Below are 23139 nucleotides of genomic sequence, written 5' to 3'. Positions count from 1 at the left end.
CTTTGTAAGGTCCGCGCACATGGCCCAAGGAAGGTACGCGTGGGCTCCACGATCATGAGATGTGGAGACAGATGTCTGTATGTTAATGCACTGTGTGTGTATTGTCTGTCTTAGAAGATCAAAGTGTCTGAGGTTCTGTAATTCTTACAGTAAACATAGAACTGCAAGATATAAAGTCAGAATTTTTTTCTCAAAATTGCGAGATACAATCTTGCAATTGTGAGTTGTAATGCCAAAATTGCTTAATATAAATTCGCATTTGTCAGAAATAAAGTCAGAATTGCAATTCTTGTAATTCTCTTGTCTTGTAATTGATTTTTCTTGCTATCTCAAAATTCGGACTTTTTTTCTAGCAATTCTGAGAAATATATCTAGATATAAATAAATATATATCTGAGAAATATATAAACGTAGAATTGCGAGATATAAACTTGAATTTGTGAGTTATAGGGCCCTATTTTAACGATCTAAACACATGGTCTAAAGCGCACAGTGCAATTGCACTTAGGGCATGTCCGAATTCACTTTTGCTAGTTTAAGGATGGGAAAAATGCTCGGCGCGCCCGGCACATGGTCTAAAAGGGTAATCTCTATTCTCTTAATGAGTAATGGGTGTGTTTTGGGCATAACGTGCCATAAACCAATCAGAGTTGCATCTCCCATCCCCTTTAAAAGCCAGATGCGCTCGCGCCATGGCGGGTTCGCTATTTACATGGCGGAATTACATTTTTCATTTTTTAAAATGTTTGTGTGCTGCTGCGCGTCCCTGTGTGTGTAATATGCAAAGTGTACGCATGTTGTGCTCCCGCCTATAGGCGCATATTACTAACGCGCTCTTTAAATAACAAAGAAAAAATATTGCGCCAGACTTTAGACCAGGTTTTGTTGGTCAATGACACAGTCTATTTCAATTGCCTCAAAATAGCAACGTGCCAGCAATGCGCCTGAACACACCTCGTTTTCAGACCAGCACGCCCATGGGCGCAAATGCATTTGCTATTTAAACAACGTGGCGCAGGATGTGAAAATCACAACTGCGTCGGGCTGAAACTAGCAAAAAACACTTGCGCCTGGCACCGCATTGCGCTGGGTGTATGATAGGGCCCATAATGTCAAAATTGTGAAATATAAACACTCAATGATGAGTTATAAAGCTATAATTGCGGAATATAAACTCACGTTCTTCAGAAATAGTCAGAATTGACTGTTCGCAAAGACCCGCCCTCCTTAGTTACTGTTGCTATCCCCGACAAACAATGCCGCTCTCACACTACAAATCATGTTCTCGCGCAATGAAAAATACATCGCAGAGCAAAGAGGAAACTGGCAACGTGCAGACAGACAAGACAGAGCAGGTTACTTCTGGTGTCAAACAAGGTCTCAGGACTCTCAGCTTTCAAATTTTGTAATTTTTTAATTAATTCAAACAATAAATACCGTTTTGTGGCTCTTTAATGTATTGTAATGTAACTGTATTGCCTCAGTTTAAACACGTGAATCGATCGTCTTTTCATATTTACTTAAAGCACGAAATGAGCATAAATAAACATCAAAAAGTATTTAATTTAATTTAATTTATATTTTATGCGGAACACACCATTTTTTTAGTTTAAGTCCACCGAAGTTAATCTACTCCTCTGTCTCATTTGTGGTTAAGGCTAGAAGGGATACATCTGCAGTTACTGGGCATGCTCATTTACATATTTTCCCAGCCAACAATATAACGTGAAACCTATGAAAATGGTTTTAAATAGCACATGGCGCCATAGTTTCATCACTTTAGAGGGGATTAACAGGATTTTGTCAACAGAATGATGAGCACACGTTTTAACATATTATTTTATTATTTAACACTCAGTATTTTAACTTAAAGGGGTCATATGATGCGATTTAAATTTTTCCTTTCTCTTTGGAGTGTTACAAGCTCTTGGTGCATAAAGAAGATCTGTAAAGTTGCAAAAGTATCAGTTCTTACGACAACAGGGAGTGTGAATGATTTGTTGCTTAAAAGGGCAAAATGTTCAATATTTACCCGGGGATTACTTTGAAGCGTGTGGGGACATCCTGAACTGCGGTGGCCTGATTCACCGCAGTAAAGACACAGTTGTTGATATCGTCTTCGTTCTCTTTCACTCCTCCTTTTAGGAGTTTGTCTCATGAGGTTATCGATCCTGATGGCGAGGGTGACAAAATCGGAGAAGGAGGACTCCTCACCCTTGCATGCAAGTTCTGCTTGAAGATCGCAGTTGAGACTTTTGTGGAACATAGCTTTTAAAGCGACATCGTTCCATCCACTCTGGGCAGCGAGTGTTCTGAATTCAATGGCAAACTCAGCAGCGGGACGATTACCTTGTGTCAGATTGATGAGCTGTGTCGAAACGTCCTTTCCGCCGTGTGGATAGTCAAACACCTCACGGAGTTGTTGAATGAAGTATGTCACTGAATTCCTCAAGCGTGAATCTGAGTCCCAAACGGCTGCAGCCCAGTCGATAGCTTTGCCCGTCAACAGTGTCATGATGAAAGCGCATTTTTTGCCCTCTGATTCGAATCTCTCTCCTTGATGATCCAGATAAACTTGTACTTGGCGAATGAAGCCCTTGCATTGCTCAGCGGTACCGTCAAATTTGTCAGCACATGGACTGGTCTCAGTTTATATGAGCGTCAAACAAGAAGTGAAATTAGAGGAAGCAGAGGGAGTGGAGCACGGTCAGTACTCAAAATAATGTGTTTTTTGAACATTAAAGCATGTCAAAATATTCTGTTACACCAAATACACAAAATAATGATCTTTAAAATAGCATCATATGACCCCTTTAAGAGCTGCAAGCCATGCATACAGCGCTGGACATGACAGGTTTTCTGGTATGCAAAACAAGTACTTTAAAGGAATTTCTTAGCTTATTGCCGTTACTGTGGCAGCCAACAACAGCACAGCTTAACCCTGCGCACATTTTTATATTTAGTTATATTGAAAAAGTTTCAATTCAGTCGATCTTTTTTTACCCCGTTTTAACATGGATTTCTATGGAGACCAGCCGTAGATGTCGGGCAAGATGGCGAATAGCAGTGGCTGCACATAATATCCACGTTCTGATTAGTCAGATTGCCTGTCAATCAAGCTCCTTGCAAACGGTCAATTGCAATTCAGACTTTTTTCTCGCAATTGCGAGTTTATATCTCAAAATTCTGAAATATGTATAGAAATATGTCTATACAAAGAAATATATATCTGAGAAATATATAAACAGAATTGCGAGATATAAACTCAGAAAATTGCGAGATATAAACAAATTTGTGAGTCATAATGTCAAAATGGTGATATAAATTGCGAGTTACAAAGCCATAATTGCAGGATATAAACTCGCAATTTTCAGAAATAAAGTCAGAATTGCATTTCTGGATTTTTTTCTCACATTTGTGAGTTTATGTCTTGCAATTCTGACTTTTTTTCTCGCAGTTGCAAGTTGATAATAAATTTGCAATTGTGAGTAAAAAGTCAGAATTTAGAGATAAAAAGTTGCAATTACCTTTTTATTTTTTATTCAGTGACTGAAACAAGCTTCCATATATCTCTGACCCTTAGAACTAGAAAAGGCTGTTTTTATTACCGCACCTGTAAGATTTCTTAATGTACAGTAAATGAAAAATCCATCAAAATATTAGCTGAATTTGAAGGCCATTTTCAGAAATGTGATAGGAAATCCATTAAAACTATAACAAACTAGGTTGTACATTCAAATCAATGCGAGCTACTGCTTTATTTCAAGTGCGAGTCCTCAAATGACATTGCTCTTTAGTTGACTAATGCCTGCCACACTCTTCCAAGAGCTCTTACTCAATGCTGTTTGAACCAGTAGTTCTCTACTTCAGTCTCTTAAGACTTTCTCGAAAGAAGGCTTACCATCTAGTCCTGAACTATAACAGCTGTTTCAGCTACCATTAAACATAACAAACATCTGATTCATTGGATCGGGTGCATTAGAGGACAAAAAAAATGGCTGCATGGTGCAGTCTGCATCCCAATTCACATATTCTCCATCCTAAATAGTATGTGGCATCAGGATTAGTGTGTCCCAAATCATTGTACATTGTAAACATTATGCCAAAGGTGCCAAGATGGCATATTACTTCCACTGGATTTCCATACTTTTATGGCTAATATTACCCATGACCCCTTGTGCTATGGAATGGGAGCAGTTTAAACTTCCACGGCCTGCGTGTTTGTCATTCTCTGAATGTGTTGGGGAAGCTGTAGTAAATGTCAGTGCTCTAGAGTTGCTGGGAGGCCCAGCTCAGGTTTACCATGACTGTAATGTGTGCATGGGAGCGTAGAAGCTCAATTAGGGCTAACTGTGGCCTGAATGCAATCAGAACTGTGACTGAATGGACTGTCTGTGACTGTCAGCTGCTCTGCATTTTAAGTGATCTTTCTGGATTAAATACTCGGGCTTCAAAAAGGAGACATAGTGTACTTGTTCAGCTGTGCTGATATGTGACTACAGAAATGTCTGTGAGTGTATGGGAAAGAGATTTCTGCAGAGCTACGATAAAGTGGTTTGATGCTAATGATAAAAAGAGCTGTACTAAGCTGTTTTAAGAGCTGCTGTGGTTAAATGTCACAGAGGAAGTTTACTAGTCTATTTTATTGAGATGAACCTCTCTGTATGTGTGAGATATACAGGTGCATCTCAATAAATTAGAATGTCGTGGAAAAGTGAGCCAAAATCATCACAATTAAAAGAACCAAAGACTTAAACTACTTCAGTCTGTGTGCATTGAATTTATTTAATACACGAGTTTCACAATTTGAGTTGAATTACTGAAATAAATGAACTTTTCCACGACATTCTAATTTATTGAGATGCACCTGTACTGAGTGCACTGGGTGCACTCTGTCAGGAGGCCATTTTTGTTTAGATTAATAAATAGATTTTAACAATGATTGTAGGATTGAGCATTTTTCCTCAGCTTTATTAGAAATATGCTTTATTAGAAATATTCAAATAATTAAATTGCAATATACAAATAATGTCCAATTATAAAAATAGCCACAGGGATGAATGAATGAGTGAACATACATTAAACAGATAAATTAGTATTAGTAGTAATAGTATGAGTAAACGTAAAAGTATAAATGTATGAAAAAATAAATATTAATCTAATAATCAGTCAAGTTAGATAAGTAAACATGAATTAAATGCATATTGTATAAAATATTATGTAATTATCAATATTACATTGATAAATAAATCAGTTCATCAAACAAATATTTTATTAATGCTTCAAAAATGTAGTTTTTTTCTCAACCAACTTTATTAGAAATATACATCACTTACATAATTAAATTACAATATACAATATGATATCCAATTATTAAAAAAAGATGCCACAGTGATGGATGGATGGATAAAATAATAATTACATAAATTAAAGTCAATAAGTATCTACATAAATAAACATGAATTAAATGCATATTATATAGGCTACATACACTGATAAATAAGTAAATAATTAAATGTTTTTCAAACAAAACGCATTTTAAGCTATTTTTCATGCTTTGAATTTTTATCTCATCATTATTAGAAATATACATAATTTAATACAATACAATATCCAATTATAAAAAAAGTGAAAATGTCACCGGGAAAAATAAATAAATATGAAGCAGCTAAATGGATATTAATCAGATAAATGAGTAAGTAAATGTCAATCAGATAAATATTAAATAGATAAGTATTTGTTTATTTATTAAACAAAAAAAAAATTGTTTAAGAAATGTAATGCTTTATTATGACATCAACTGATTACAACCGACAGCAAATTTAAAGTCAGCTTCTTACATTGGCTGCATGACTGCATCTTTGAATATGTCTGTTGGTTTGCGTGTTAGACAGGCAAACCACTTCTAACCAATGGAAATATCATTTTTCAGTGTTTCAGGAGGCGAGCTCTTCGACTTCCTGGCTCAGAAGGAGTCGCTGTGTGAAGAGGAAGCCACAGAATTCATCAAACAGATCCTCAACGGAGTTCAGTACCTGCACTCCAAGAAAATTGTACATTTTGACCTGAAGGTACAAAACAAGTTTTGTCCATAATTAGTCATAAATATTTCCCTTTTGAGCTGATTTACTACACCACGCCTGTCTGAGAGATCCGGAGTCAGTCGTATAGCTTCCTATAAATGGCTTGGTTGTGGAGGCGAGAAACAGCTATAATGGTCGCCATGGCAACAGTTTAGCTCTTCCTCAAGCAGAGGTGAATTGGCCTTTTCTGAAGAACAATCGGGTCTGTTGCGTGGCAACACCTGAAACTTTGCATGACAAAATAGCTATTCACTTTTCTAAGACCTGCCATTGTACTGTTTCTTGGGAATGCATACATGACCCCGTTTCTGTCAACCGTCTGGAAATTCCTTCCTTTCACTCTTTTCAGCTTCCTCTCCTAATGACAGCTCTAACTAATCGCTGTGCTGAACACCGTCCCATCATGGGCTGAGATTGTATGTGTGTTTGCACCCCATTCCCATGTTTTTCGTCCCGGCTGGCCTGGGTCCAGACATTCTAACACAAGGTTATCAGCGGCACATGATGAGACATGTCACCCACGCTGTTCTCTGCCATAATCTCCAACCTGTTTTTACAAGTGCTGCATCTCCATTGTCGCCAGCGCACGCTTGAGCTCTACAAGGCCAGCCGGAGACACTAAAAAGATATTACTTTAGCTAACTGCTTCTCTTGCTCCAGTTAGTACATGCTAACTGCTATGTAAACAAAACGTACCATGCTGAAATAATTGGTAGCCTATTAGTCAGGACATAACAGTGACTAATTGCAGTAAATCACTGGATATTCACTTAGCATTAAGGCCTTTTTACACAAACACGAATGTTCGGCGCAAATGTATTTATATGCTAACTGCTATGTAAACAAAAACAGCTGTTCATTCAAATGGATGCATTTATCTTACTGAATATTCATCTTCATCTGTGAATAGGCTCACTCAATGGTATTACCCAGATAGCACACGTACGTCTGCAAGATGTCTGTTAAAGATTGCTTGATCTGGAAAGCATCTGCTGTGTACAAACATCTGACAGATGTCTATAAGATATCAGTTTTACATACATTCTAAATCATAAAATCTTAAAGACATCTAATATATGTCTATTTGACATCTGATAGGAAGCGTCCAACAGACATATTGCAGATGAGCAAACACTAAAAAATACGTCTTGCAAATGTCATATAGACATCTCCGTGATGTACGTGTGCTATCAGGGAACTTTCATAACTATATTTCGCTTACTTCAATTAACATTCCTAAAAATAGCTAATTTAGCTAACAAAGATTTAGAAAGTAGCCATTGACTAATTAGGTTACTGGATATTAGCGTAACATAACTCCCTCTCTTGCTCAAAACATATGCTAACTGCTATTTGAACAAAAACTTGTCATTCTATGCTTACGAAAGAGTTGTTAATAAAAAGTTATTTTAGCTAACAGCTAAATTCAGTGATTTGGGAAGTAGCCAGCTCACTGAATATTAGCTTAGCTTAGCATAACACACTCTCATGTTCAAAATAACATATGCTAACTGATAGCCTATGTAAACAAAACATGTCCTGCCTCACAAAAGAAAATAACTATTTTAGCTAACAGCTAAATTCTGAGATTTAATATAGCCACTAATTAGGTCACTGGATAAGCTCCGACCTCCGGAGGACACAGCCTCCAAAATGAGACGCAGCTATGTCTCACACTCAAAAAGATATTAGCATAGCATAACTTTCTTAGTCAAAACATATTTACTGATAGGTTGAGAAAACGCACCATCACAAAATGATTGTTTCTAAAAAGTAGCTAATTTAGCTATCAGCTAAATTCAGAGATTTCGCAAGTAGCCAGTAAATAGCTCACTAACATAGGCCTATATATAGTTTTCTCGCCTTTCTTTTCACATTGATTAGGAGGCAAATCTGTACTTCTACATCCTAGACATGGCACAGTTCCTACAGGAACATGGTGTGTGTCCTCCTCCACACTTGAAGTCAGCTGGATGCCTCTTTTCACCTCTTGAGTATGTAGAGGCATTAATATGGGAACATAACAGGTGTTGAGTCCCACACAACGTCCCTCAGAATTACATGAAACCTTCAGCCACTTCATCAGCATGCAAACTGCTGAGGTGGAGGTTAACGTTGATTAGCCAGACACACATATGACAAGTAGCATTTGCTGAGATGGACTTGAAAATAGAAAGCTTGTATTTCCATCGCTGTTTTCATTGTCATGGACAATACAAAAATGGTTTGCAAGGCTACAATGTGTTTTGTGAACTCAAGATGTTTCAATTTCACATTTTCTCCTTTCAGTTACATTTTCCTCCTAATTTAGTCGCATAGAACTGAAGTGTTTCCCACTTGATTGTAGAATTTAGTTTTTTTAGAACTATAGATCATGTAAATGTATAATATAGAACAAACAATATCCAGTTATAAAAATATCAAACATTCCATGGGGAAATTAAATTAAATTACATTTTAAATTAAATATCAGCCAAATAATTGAAATTATGAATCAGATAATCAAGTACATAAATATGAAATTAACAGTTCACATAATCGTTTGAAATGTAACCAAATGTAGGAATAAACAAGAATTGTGAATAATTAATGACCAGCTCAATACCGTCATACAGTGACACTCATAATGTCAATGGAAATGTAAATTGATTAAATTTAATTGCTCAGGGTTTTAATTGGAAATTTATTTGGTTTTCAGCCTGAAAATATCATGCTGCTGGATAACAATATCCAACTGCCGCGGATTAAACTTATCGACTTTGGTTTGGCGCATAGGATCAAGGACGGAGTGGAGTTCAAAAACATTTTTGGGACTCCAGAATTTGTTGGTAAGTTCAACAGTTCATGATGTAAAATGCAAAGTAAGTGTCAGATGCTGAAAATCTCTACCATCTTTGGACATCCCACATGGTTGTTTTGAATGAAATGTATAGCTGATGCCTCTAACCTGGTTTATTTTCAGCTCCAGAGATAGTCAACTATGAGCCTCTGGGATTAGAGGCGGACATGTGGTGAGAACTCTTTTAAGCACATCACGCTTTGTACTTTACATACAGTAAGCGTCAATACTCGACTATGGCTTAACCATGTGCTCTCTTCCACCCCTCTGTTTCCTCCAGGAGCATCGGAGTCATCACATACATCCTGTGAGTGTGAATGGAGGAATGTGGATTCCTTCTTCTCTGACAGGACATCCAGACATTCATAGACATTCCACAGAATGATTGATAGATTCCATTGAGTTCCATACACAGGTCACATGCTGAACAAAACTATTGATGAAGCACACTGGTGAATAATGAATGAGAGGTTCTCATAATGGGACACAATAATGCTACACCCATTGCCAAAGTGAATATGATCAGGATTCTTTTATTATTCCTAATAATGTTCATTTCCATAAAGGGTGTAACATTATTTTTTATTAATGAGATGAATATCTGATCACACCCAGGATACTCAGTTTATGCTCAGTTTGTAGGTCGTTTTTGTTTAGATTAATAAATCTGACAATAATTTTGTAGAACTGAGATGATTTTCTCTCTCAACGTCTTTATTTGAAATATACATCACCTACATTTTAAATATAGTAGAATAAACAATATCCAATTATAAAAATAGTTTAAAATGCCCTGTGATGCAGTAGTTTATGGAATAGTTTACAGTTGCAATAGTTTAAAATGACACTGCCATTCAAACGTTTGGGGTCAGTGAGATTTTTAAAATGTTTTTGAAATACAGTCATTTATAATTAATGATTATATTCATAATTATAATAACTAAATATTTTTTGTAAATGTAATTATTAAAAAAGTATTATTAAATAAGTATTATTAAACAAATAACTAAGAATTACTAATAAACAAATATGTATTATTAAATAAAAACTGAATAAGTATTATTAAATAATTATTTTTAAATAAATAAATATTGGGCAGATAAATTAATATAAATGACAGGTATTAAATAAATATGGAATTAACATGAATGTAGCAATAAACCATAAAAGTGAATAATGAGGGACAGGTTGAGCCTTGGGCTGTCAGACAGTGGCACCCATACTGTTACACCCATTGCCAGTATGAACATAATTATGGCACTTAACAGCTGTCTGATACATGAACTATGGGAGCACGTGTTTGGATTCCACTGTCGGATCAGTTTCAGGAATTAATTAACAGGAATTTCCAATGTGCTTCCACATAGGTCAAGTATTTGTCTTTCTGTTTCAGATTAAGTGGGGCATCGCCGTTCCTGGGCGACTCCAAGCAGGAAACTCTTGCAAACATCTCAGCAGTGAACTTTGAATTTGATGAGGAGTTCTTCTGCAGCACCAGTGAACTGGCCAAAAGCTTCATCAGACAGCTGCTGGTGAAAGATACGAGGTGAGAGGTCAAATCAGGGTTCAGCCGAAAAGAGAAACAGCAGTGAAGGCTTCAGCAAGACTTTGGGGCCTTTTTGGGGGGAACAAATGAGTCTAAGTGGGATTTGTTATTCTTTTCAAATGGAAAAAACAGGAAATCCCAGTTTTATGTAGTTTTTTTATAAGCACATACATCAAAACAATAGGATTCTGTCACTGGCCTTTTTAATTGACACTATTGGGCAGGTATGAGCATGCAATTTTCATTACTGCCACATTTAATGCTAAATATTCTGTATCTGTCATGTTCTACGATGACGTCTCACAGATCAAGTGTTTATTAAGGCATGCGTAGACTTGCTACGTATATGTCTAAATTAAGTTTCTACCTTACATCTCTCTCAGTTTCTCTGTTTTCTTTGTCTTTTGATGTTTTGAAGTTGTTCTTTTGCATTTACCTTCAGTTTGCTTTGTGTTTGTTTTCTTTGCAGAAAGAGGCTTAAGATACAAGACGCACTCAACCACCCCTGGATTAAGGTAACCACTTGGATTAAGTCGGAAACATGCACAGTTGAAAACATGTTTATCTACTCTTGTGGCTTTTTTGAAATGAATGCTTCTTACTGCCATTATACCATACACAAGTGTTGAACTTTACTCTGCTGGTTTGTACAGAATGAACTGACCTCGGGTTTTACACACATCATTAAGACACATATGGCAGCTGTAATATCACATATGCCTCTCTCTATTCTACATGAATTATAAAATTATAGGCAAAGTTCACCCAAAAGTGAAAAGTGTTGTCATTTACTCACCCTCATGTGTTTCAAGCTTGTATGACTTTCTTTATTTCTTCTGTCCCTGTTGATAAAACCAGCATATGCTGGTTAGGTATGTTTTAAAGCATGGAAGCTGGTTTGAGCTGGTTTAAACTGGTTATAAGCTGTTTAACAGCTGGTCCTGAGCAGGAGCTGCTTAGGACCAGTTTAAGACCAGCACATGACCAGCTGAAACCAGCTTATAACCAGCACATGATCAGCTCAAACCAGCTCATAATATGCTTATAACCAGCTCAGGACTAGCTTAAACCAGCTCATGACCAACTAAGCACCAGCTTAAACCAGCATACGCTGTTATTTTCAACAGGGGTGGAACACAGATGAAGATATTTAAGAAGTGTTTTATTTTTGTCCATACAGTGGGGTCCAATGTTGCCTTGGACCCTGTTAACTTTCATTTAATTGGAAAAAAACAGTTGAAACATCCCTAAAAAGACTTAAAACTCCTTAACATGACACAAGGGTGAGTAAATGATGCCAAAAGTATCATTCTTGGGTGAACTATCCCAAATCCAAACAGCAAATCCTGGTATTACCTTGTTGGCCAACTACTAGATGCATGTATGCATGCAAGTCTTCATAATGGAAGCAATCGCATGTTGATGAATTCTTCTAATCGACGACTGAATCCTGTGTGTACCATGCTGTTCTCCTCATCCTAACATCCTGAGACCAGCATTAACTCCTCCTGCCTGGATCTGCTGCTTACCTGTGCGAGAGTTGAGTGCTTTGTCATCCTGGTGAAAAAGCGAACTAGCTTCTTACTCGTTCTTCCTCCTAATTTCTCTATGCGAAGAACCACGAGCAGCCAGAGGACAACAGTGCCACCGTAGAGGTGCAAACACAAGTGGAATCGCAGCAGCTGAATACCAAACGCTTGAAAGAGTACACCATTCAATCCCACTCCAGCATGCCACCCAACAACACCTATGTCAACTTTGAGCGTTTCGCCAATGTTCTGGAGGACATCTCGTTGGTGGAAATGGGTCTCGAAAATGTGGCTCAGAAGCGTGAATCCCTTCAGGATGATGTTGAGGCTCTGCTCTCCATCTACAGTGAGAAGGAAGCTTGGTATAAAGAGGAAAGCGAAAGAATTCGGCAGGAGCTCTCGCAGGTGCGCTACGAGTTTCGTAAAGCGGAGGCGTTGAGGAAAGGCCTCCAGGAGGACTTGAGGACAACCGACAACAGCTTAGCCAGCATCGACAGTCGCTACCTGACTAGAGAAGCCCACCTGAGCTCCCTCAGACAGGAGCTGAACGCAGAACTCAGATGGTTGCAGGAGGTTATGGGGTCACTAAGCGGAGAGGCTGGGAACAAGGGGTTCGGATCCATTTCAGCTCTGAACAATGAGGTGAACGAGGCCCTGAAGGAGCTGCTAAGCAGGGCCTGTGGTGGCGATCTACATCCTCAAGCGCAGCCAGACATCTCTGAGTCTAGCTAGTGGAGATTAGACTGCAGTTGCAATACAATGAATTAGAAGCAGGATGTGAATTCAGAGGCATAGCTGATAGAGTAGCAATGTTAACCACTGTAAAAAAAAAAAAAAAGATTCTGTTTGTCTAGGGTGACCATACATGCCATTTTCCCAGGACGCGTCCTGGCCAGGATTTGTTTTGGCTTTGTTTTCCTGTTTTCATGCTTGCTGAAGGTAATGATCGAAAAGTAGTTTGACCAATAACATGCAAGCATTGTGCATAATGGACCAATCATGGCGTGTGAGAAGGTGGGATCTACGGTCAAAGCGATGCAATTACGCGTACATATTAGGTGTGTTCGATTTAAAAGCAGTGCGGCTCAGACCGATCAGTGTTTGACATCAAAGTACCTCGAGAGCGTTTCGAAAGCATAACCGTCTGTATGGTACTTTGATGTCATACACCGATCGGTCTGCACACGCAAACAAAGCCAAAACCTAGATATTTTAGGCAATATAGAAATCCTGGCCAGGACGCATCCTGGGAAAATGGCACATATGGTCACCCTAGTTTGTCCCTTAACATTTTGGGCAATAGTAATATTTTAAAAGCTTTAAAGATTTATTTAAAAGAATATTTCACCCATTTACTCATGCTCATGTCATTCCAAGCCTGTATAGGAATACAAAAGAAGATATTTTGAGAAATGCCACAGTATTTTGTTGTCCAGTCGTAACAAAGAATGTTTGGTTACGAACATTCTTCAAAATATCTTCTTTTGTGTTCTACAGAAGAAAGAAAGCCTTACAGGTCTAAAATGGCATGTGGGTAAGCAAATAATGACAGAATTTGGGTGAACTTTCCCTTTAAATTCTAAAGACCTTTACTGAAGCCTAATTAATATTCATAAGCTAGGCTGATAAGGTTAAAAATGCCTATGGCCTTGGCGCCAATAGCCTCGTGGGCAGCTCGCCAACATATAGCGCTGTTGCGCTTCGGGCATCCTGAGTTTGAGTCCTGGCTTGCAGACCTTAACCTTCAGAACAGAACATTAGTTTGAGACACTTTTGAGACGTTTGGAATTAAATTTGCTGTACCTGCAAAAGTCAGAGTTTAAAATTGTGTTGTTTATTTGTAACTTGTTTTGTATATACTTTATACAGTGGTGTGAAAAAGTGTTGGCCCCCTTCCTGTTATTATCTTTGTGTAATATTTAAATTTGTTTGATGATCTGAAACATTAAAGTGTGACAAACATGCAAAAAAATAAGAAATCAGGAAGGGGGCCAATACTTTTTCACACCACTGTACCAAAATAATTAGGTTATGCACATGCTGGTGCTCTACTACAGCATTCAACAGCATTCTTTTGCATTCACCATATTCATCAATATGGTTGATCTTGTCAGTGTTTCTTTCATTTCTTTCAAAAACATTCTTTCTTTGAACAGTAATAGTGATAAGTTGAAATGATGTCAGCCTTTATGATTTCATTCCATCTTTATGCATGGGTTGTTTTTCTTTTGTTTACAGATGCCATAAATATGATTTTGGCCATAAATTGTAACTTTTCCTTTCTTATAAGCAGTTTAAAAGTTCTCTAATTTATTTGTGAATGTACCTATTTAAAGCACTACATGCTCATTGCCGGTTTTAATTTAACTTTTCTTTCTTGCACATGTAATTCTGTGTATATTCCTGTTACTTTATACTTTAATTTCGATCAAAAAGTCATATTTGTTATATGTGTATTGATTTGTGAACATCAGCACTTGGACCTTTTCTTCAGCACGTCATGCCAGCATGCTGCTTGACATAAACAGTGATGTTATTTCTTTCCATACTTAATAAAGCACTGGATGATGATGATTACAGTACATACCTCACACTGATCATTAGTCCTGCAGCTGGCTGTGGTGCATTGTGGGATGGAAAGAGATGAACTATACTCAGTCCCTCAGGGGTGTGTGTTTCTTGGAACTTGTGCAATTATGTGTTAAGGCATCACTTTTAATATTGCTCATACTTAGGGCTAGGACTCTATTGTGAACGCTGTCTGTGCTACAGATATGATATCTCAAATCATGTGGTTTATTGAAGAAAGGTGTGCTATTCATTTTATAAACAATCAGACTTAAGATTTTTCACCTGGTAGTTGATAAACTGGGGAAATCCAAAGATTGTATTGAACGGTTATGACACTGTGATTGTTTTTCCTTTAGCCCGTAAACCCCAGACAAGCCCTGGTGCGACGACAATCTGTGGTGAACATTGAGAACTTCAGGAGACAATATGCCCAGAGGAGGTGGCAGGTAGGTCTTGTTCATCGCTTTGCCATCAAAATGCTAAATGCCTATGGAAATAGTGCTATATGTGTCCCCGATGAATTCTTACAGATAATTTTAACATGTTTTCCTGCACTTTCTGTTCAATTCTGTTGGGACATGGGGAGTGGGACAGTGGCTTTTTGAGGGTTCTCTTATGGTAGCATTTTTGGACGCGAACAAGAATACTGACTCTATATATGGCCTGACGCAATTATATTTTCTAGCTAAAGCTGTTATTAGACATTGTACCATTCAGCCCTGTAGTGCTTAGCCCTAAAACATTTTGAATTTAACAGGGTTAGGGTTAAATTTGAGTTTTTTTCCAACTTAATTTGTGAATTTATTTATAAGACACATGGAAACTGTGATACTACTAGAATTTACTCATGTATTTGTTAAAATTATAAGCATATGCATTTCAGTCTTACTATGATGGGGTTGAAATAATGTGGTATTTTAGGGTCATTATCAGTAATTCAAAACCACTTCAGGGTCTGTAAGATTTTTTTAATGGTTTTTTTTTTTAATAAGTCTCTTTTGCTCACCAAGACTGTATTTACTGTATCAGAAATACAGTAAAAAGCAGTAACAGTGAAATATTATTACAGTTTAAAATACCTGTTTCCTATTTCAGTATATTTTAAAATGTAATTTATTCCTGTGATGCAAAGCTACATTTTCAACATCATTACTCCAGTCTTCAGTGTCACATAATCCTTTAGAAATCATTCTAATATGCTGATTTGCTGCTCATAAAACATTTCTTATTTTCACTGATGAAAACAATTATGCTGCTTAATACTTTTGTAGAATCCGTGACATTTTTCATGATTCTTTGATTACCAAAGAACTGCATTTATTTGAAATATACATTTTTGTTACATTATAAATGTTCTTTCTGTCAATTTTGTTCAATTTAATGCATCTTTGCTGAACAAAAAAGTTAATTTCTTCCCATTTTTTTTTTGTAAAAATCTTACTGACCCCAAACTTTTGAACCTGCGTTTAGTCTAAAAGTTCCAAAATTAAGCTTTCTCCCTGCATTCCAATAGCTTTCTTTCAGAATCGTGGCCCTCTGCAACCACTTGACACGCATGATGAAGAAAGGTCACACTAAAACACAGGTATTTCATGGTCCCTGCTCAATTATACTCCATTAATCATTTCCAAAAAAGATAACTGTCTGGCTGTAGTACGTCCAGGAGTCTCCAGGCAAATCGTCAAATAATATGACCAATTAAACAATTAGAGTGCTTCTGATGTCTTACCCAAGATTCTGGCATGTTGGTATATCGGTCGAATCCCATTTCAGAAATGCATCTCAATATCATTTACAGGACAAACCCAAGATGGGCTACGTAGGTCGAACGGTGGCCATGTTCGAAAGAGAGTGCGAGAGCGATCAAGAGGAGGAGGGGATGCTGAGGAGACCTCGAACCAGGAAGAGAAGTAGCACTTCCTGAAACTCCCTGCTGCTCCTCCGATCATCCACAATATAAACATCCCAGCCGCATGCTGGTTTTGAGGTGAACCTGCGGCGTGTTTGGTGTTTCTAAACGCACACAAGCTGAGTTGTTTTTAGCAAGCGTGTTGAGGTCTGAATGTGGCTTGTTTGTCTTCATAGAGATGCAATTATTATTCGTCAGCATGTCTGTAAACATGATGCAAAAAGTGGCAAATATAGAAAGAAAACATTTGTTCATGTTGTTTAAAGCCGTGCATAAATGTATTAATGTACATAATGGGATAAGGAAGAGTTTACTGGATATATTACAAGTTTGTGTGTAAAGTTTACTTGTATAATGTTAAAATACGTACGTTTTAACGTCACTCGTGCCACTTTGCCTTGAGCCTTCGCTGTGTAATATGTGCCACAACATATTTGCATTCCTTTATTGAAATGTCTTCAGATTTTATTGCCTTTCAAAAGTGCATGAGTGATATAGCCAACTTCATTATTCTGTATGATATTTGTTAATTTTATGTTTATTGTTTTATTCCGCAGATTTTTGTCTCAAGGTGCAGTCACATTTACTGTTGTTTGGCGAAAGATTTTCAGACTTCGCAACAGGTTCAAGCTTCTCACGCAAATTAAATAAGCTGCTTGGTTTGAAAATTAGCTTTATATGGCGCTACTATTGACCGTTCACGATGGACTTGCGAAATTTCGCCACTGTGATCAGGAATTTTGTGTGCGTGTGAAAGATTTCCTGCAATTCACTGCAGTTATCAACCGAAAACTGCTTGGTTTGAAAGTGATTTTTAAGTGAAAAATTTGACTGTGACTGCACCTTTTTAAATTTGCATTTGACGAAGCAAGTCAGTGCGAAATGGGCTGGATTTGAGATCCAGTGTTATACTCAGTGTATTTGCGCTTAAGTGTATTAAAATTAGGTCATTTATCAAGCCTGAAAGTGACTTGTAAAGCTCTTAAGATATTAGTAATGTATTAGATGCCATTCATTTTGATTTCAAAAATGTATGTTTATTGAAATCAGGGCAGATATAATGCTACATCGTGTTTTTTTGGTGCATTGAAAAGTCCAGCCCTCTGTCAGGGAAGGACAAGCAGGAACTCCACCTATTGGTCAAACGTTTTAAGAAAATCACAGCTGCTTCAATGTAAATTGTTTGTAATACAGTGCCTTGAGCCTGAATGTGAGTGTTAGTATGCTTCACATACCTCACCATCAGAAGAGGTTGTATTCTGTATGAATGTATTCTGTACAATGGGCTTATAAATGAGAGGGCTCAAAAGTTCTCATTTTATTTCATTAAAACATTGTTAGAACAAATAAATCAGTAATGTTCTTTCTGCTAAAGTATTAAACCTTAATCGATTTTAAACCATTTTGCAGTGCATATTTATACATTACATTAAATATATTTGTTTATGTGTATAAACAGGACTATGTTCAATGCATGTTCATTTACAATTACATCACTCCCTGTGCACCAGTCACATGATTGCAGGTGTCCGGGGACAAAACAGTGTTGTTTACCAGTATAAATCTGCCAGATTTATACCAGAAGTGGAAAGTAATCAGAAAATGTGCCTCAAGAAAAAAATCCCTGTTTATTTTATACTCTTGATATGACACTGTACTTGTGTTGTTCACACTTAAAGTGAAATGAACAAAGTTTACTAAGAATAAAAAATGCCCCTTTTGTACAAGTATAGAAGTAATAAATTATTAATATATTTATTGATGTTCTTGTTTGGTTATTCATGATCCACTAATAAGGTCAGGAAATTGTAATTTAATAAGAATTTCATTAAATCTTCATGAGTTGCATCCTGGGATGCTTTTTAAAAGAGTATTGACAGAGTTCATGTGTGCTGACTAGATATTCTTAGTTATTATAGTAATAATTTTGTTAATATTATATAATAATAAGAAGAAGAATCTCTAAAATATTAAATGTTTGAATAATCCTTACATTAATACCTTGATTAATAATGAATACATTAATTATTACCTAATAATTGTACAATATATAGTTCGTTAATATATTAATAACCTTATCTATAATAATAAGAATAATATCTTACATATTAAATGTTTGATTCATACACTTTAAATAATTTATTAATAATAATATACATTTGTTGTAAAGAATGTATGTTTGTTTACACAGTTTTAAAACATTTCGTTTTTAAGATCTTGCAACACAAATTCTGTTAAATATGTAAACACGTTTGACTGGTATTGTACGTGAAATGACTGGTTGGTCTATCATTCATAGTCTGACTGCAATCAAACCTTTTGTGTCACAATCAGTCTGTTGGTGAGAGAAGTTTGTCCACGTCTCACAACAGCTGTGTTATTTGGGCTCAATTAGGCTGGATGCAGTTGTGGGTAAAACTTGACCTGAACTAAATAAACTGCTATTAGAGAAGTTGGCCAGTGGTAATGTAAAAGTTATCCGGTGGAAGAAGTGAACCCGTTTTTTTTTTGTTTGTTTTATCTCACCTGCCTAATCAGGCTGGACAGAGGAAGGAGTAGCTACTCTAGCCCTTTCACTGCCCTTACGAAAAAGAAGTTTATTCAAGTGTGCTATTAGTATACTTCTTTTAAACTAAAAATAGGAAAATATACTTTTAGTCTACTTTTTATGTACTTCTCATACTTACTACATAAAGTATACTTAAAAATATACTTGAACTTTACTTAAGTATACTTACTAAAATAAACTTGAAGTATATTACTTTTTGGTAAGGGTGGTGAGTTTAAAATATTCTAGCGGTCCCCCCAGAGTGAGTTTTTTTTAGGCGACCATTATTTTAGAAGTTTTCCCTTATTGTTTCCATGGCGACGCGTCATGTTTGTCACTTGACACACCGCGAACAGATGGATCGCTTTTATTTCCTTTTTCCTTTTTTATTCAAAATGACACACTGCGGCCACAATAACACTGTTTGACAGATGGATTGCTTTTATTTCCTTTTTTATTTAAAATATTCACAAACGTGCTTACCATGTCATGAACAATTTGATATTCCGATTCACAAATATGTGTAAATGTGTGTTTTTTTTGTCGTTTAAAAACCTTTATAAATTATCTTGATCGTGATCTGTAACGTGAGATGGGCGCCGCCATGTTTGTTCGCGCTGCAGTTCAGAGAGTCCTGTCAATCGATTATTTACCGCACGTAAATTCATCAATTTCTCCCGAAATACATGCAAGTGGCCGGTGAACTGGGAGAAGAATAGAATGAACTTTATAGTTACTTAGACTATGTGTATCTGATATTAATAAAACACGTCGGCAGGACCACTATCGTCAAAGATGATTGACAATTAGCATACAGTTTGGATTGGCGGTATGGTTCCATTCTGGGCAAGAACTCCCTGCGCATCCATGCAGCCTAGCATGGATGAGAGCAGGGAGAGCAGCAATAACCCCCCCAGGGTAAACAGAACAGAACCAACATAAATGTATTGCAGATATCGCTAAAGTTCAATAATGTTATGTACACATTTTAGAATTCAAAGGAGAATCAGAAGCTGAATCCTGACTGACAGAGGAGGAGCTGGGGATGGAGGAGGGTAATTAGCTATTGAGCAATGCGAAAACTGCTGATAATACTGAGGGACCTTATATATGAATGCTTAGATAGGTGTCGTATTCCCATAGGTTGATGGGGATCAGCTGAGAGTGAGCTGATGCGAGCTTGACTAACGTGACCTGCCAGAACTAACGCTACGCTTGATGTGGTTAAAAACACTGCATAGTTGTGATTATATGACAAGTGCAGCGGCGCCTCAGCATCAGCCAAAGCGCGAAAACGCAGTTTGAATTGGGCAGTTATGTGGCGTCACCGAACGTTCTAAATCCCATATGTGGGACCGTACCGCTCAACAGGCTAGAAACTGAACAAGTGTTTCCTTATTCTTGCCTTGCTATTTATGTGATTAATGTTTTGTTACGTGTTGCAATGGATTTTCGCTCATTTCACTCCTAATAATGAGCTGAATTTTGCCAAGTGTGTCAATAGTGTTCCATTTCAGACCATTGCCCTACATATTCAGTAATCCTTCATTATCCCATCCAATTTATCCTGGTAATGTACCGTTATGCCCAGCCAACATGTTATTCAATGAGATTCCAGAAGTTGTAAATGTCATAATGTCATTCAAATCAATAATGACTCACATTGGGTTGGTGTCTTTTGTTTCATTGAATATACTGATTGGGTTCTTGCCTGAAGAATTTACTGTCTTATTTATATGATAAGAGCTTTGGGGTGGAGCCTTTCTTCATTGTAAGTGTGTCATTTTGAGTTATTTTTGTTTCATCCAGACATTTCAACGATTGTCAATGATTCTTGAGGCTAGTTTTAAGAACGCCCTTGGTACGCATGCATACATTTCCACAGTCTTTCTAATAACTGCTGAAATCTGTTACTTTCCCACAAACTTTGAGCTGCTTTTTGGCCTTCAACTTGTCAGATTTCTGTTGAATTATGGAAGAAATCAGTAATTATGATGATAGCTCGCTAGCTTATCTTAGATGTGTTTCCAGTGTGCTGTTTTAAACAATGATAGCATCATTAAAGCAACTATTAACTGGCCTCGGATCAGTTTACTGATATCTGGTAACTGATATCTGTTATTTCTTATACACAAGAGATGAATTGCAGTTGCTGGAATGTTGCCGTAAGCTTAAGGTGGGTGGCTCAGGATTTCATTGCTTCTGTGAAATGTTAACATATGATAGCCTGTCTTTTGTTGCCCTAGGCCATGGCGTATTGTCTTTAGCAAATCTATAGTCCTAAAACTATGAGTTATTGTTTAGATAAGAACTTGTACATATTTCCACCAATTATTTGCATGTGACCTTGTAGCCTATATCTAGATCAAACACACCTAATTACTTAAAAGGGCCTTTGGGTTTCGAAGACATCATAAATTATATTTCCATTCAAACACAGTCAAATCTTGCTAACTGTGAAATTAGGCTATGTTAACCTACCGTGTGAAGTGAAATATTAGCCTACCAAGATAAACAAAAGTCAAATTGCCTTAGGCCCATACAAATAATTATACAAATATTATATAGCTTATGAGCTCTCAGTAAACGCGTCAGTTATCACTAAAGTGATGCGTAACATGAGGTGTCACGATAAAATTTCATTGTACAGCTGTACAATGACAATAAAAAGCTATTCTATTCTATTCTATTCTATTCTATTCTATTCTATCATACCCAAACATCAGCACACACCATAAGTGTGATAATTGTAATAACAGTGCCACCTTGTGGTTAGATATTGTATCTCCCATATTTCAGTACACCAACGCTTGAGTACTAGCACAAAATAAACTGATTTATGTGCAAATTAATTCATTATATGTTTTTGTTCATGTTTGGGTGTAATCGCATAGGCATACTTCTTGCATTTTCTAAAAAAAAATATATGTTTTTGTCTTGGCCTCTCACTCAAACACTGGTAGATAGTGTCAAATGTATATCATATTTATAGCAATCTTCTATGAATGCATGAATGAATAGATAATGGTTTCTAACTGATTTTCAGTTCCTATTGGTTGTCCCCAGAGTCAGACAGAAAATCTTATGTTTTATCAAAAATGTTTGTTTTCTTAAGTTTAATATATTATATCTAGCCTATATAATGTGATTAATGATCTGAAGATAGTTGATAGTTGGAAGATAGTATGTATGACATAATTTTGACCAAATAAGAAAGAAATCGAACCTCTAGTAAAGACATATTAAGGTATATTAGCTCGTTTTGAAAATACATTTCCATCTTGGGGAAAAATCCCTGTGCCAGAAGACATTCTGTTCAATAACTTATCACTGAAACCATTACAAATGTCTCCCTCTGTTGGCCAAAACAGGTGGCGCATGATTAAATCACCGAGGGGTTTCCCGCCGTTCTTAAAAGCGCGAATTTCTGCAGGTCACGAGACTAGCGGGTTTCGGGTCGGGGACATTCATCGTGAGAGACGACTTCAGCTTTTAAAACTTCATTCTCGTCGTGTGTAGCAGTATTACTACACAGGTAATTTAACATTGGCAAGTGGTTTAAAAAATTTACAGCAAAACAGCCATGGTATGTTTATATACGGTATTGTGTTTCTTTCTTAAGTGAGAGCCCCAAACATATGCGAGATGTTTGTTAAGATTTCACAGGTGCCTCGCGTTCTCCTTACCCAAAACCTTTGTATTCAGCCCAGAAAAGACTAATGGTTTTGATTATTGTATGATGTATTTATGGAAAGGTTACATTTTTAAGGATGTAGAGTGCCTTACAGGTAAGCTGTTGATTCAGAAATGTTCATTTCAAACCAGGCAACAACAAAATAAAATGGAACAGAGGGTTTATATAAGAACAGAACATGGGGAGCCACTAATAGGTACACAGGATCTCTGGGAAACACTTGTGTGATCCAGCTTATTGGGCCGCACTGCAAACCATCTGGACGTGGGCAGCATGCTAGTAGGCTAAGCAAATGTTACATTTGGATAGCATGGAAATCCCACTGATGTACTGAACAGCCAGTTCCGACAAATGCTAAACAAATGATCCTATTTCATATTTGTTTGTGATTAGTGAGTCCATTTAAATTGACCACACATA

At 36.9% G+C, this 23139-nt stretch overlaps 1 protein-coding gene across 2 annotated transcripts in view; it reads left to right on the top strand.

Moving 5' to 3' along the window:
• Positions 1-18188, top strand: part of dapk2b (death-associated protein kinase 2b) — a 39544-nt gene extending 21356 nt beyond the window's left edge. Inside the window, exons 4-12 of one of the 2 annotated variants that reach the window (XM_016448455.1) lie at positions 5933-6071; positions 8782-8911; positions 9046-9094; positions 9203-9229; positions 10316-10468; positions 10938-10983; positions 14925-15014; positions 16082-16153; positions 16367-18188. In XM_016448455.1, coding sequence (XP_016303941.1) covers positions 5933-6071; positions 8782-8911; positions 9046-9094; positions 9203-9229; positions 10316-10468; positions 10938-10983; positions 14925-15014; positions 16082-16153; positions 16367-16492 — 832 coding nt within the window. In that variant the 3' untranslated portion in view covers positions 16493-18188. Of the gene's footprint in view, positions 1-5932; positions 6072-8781; positions 8912-9045; positions 9095-9202; positions 9230-10315; positions 10469-10937; positions 10984-12084; positions 12826-14924; positions 15015-16081; positions 16154-16366 lie in introns of those variants that run through there. The other variant, XM_016448454.1, reaches the window with a different exon arrangement.
• The last annotated feature ends 4951 nt before the right edge of the window (positions 18189-23139 follow it).

This window comes from Sinocyclocheilus anshuiensis, unplaced genomic scaffold (genome assembly GCF_001515605.1).
Source record: "Sinocyclocheilus anshuiensis isolate Anshui unplaced genomic scaffold, SAMN03320099.WGS_v1.1 scaffold387, whole genome shotgun sequence".
Classification (NCBI taxonomy): domain Eukaryota; kingdom Metazoa; phylum Chordata; class Actinopteri; order Cypriniformes; family Cyprinidae; genus Sinocyclocheilus; species Sinocyclocheilus anshuiensis.
This window is presented reverse-complemented; position numbering and strand designations above follow the sequence as displayed.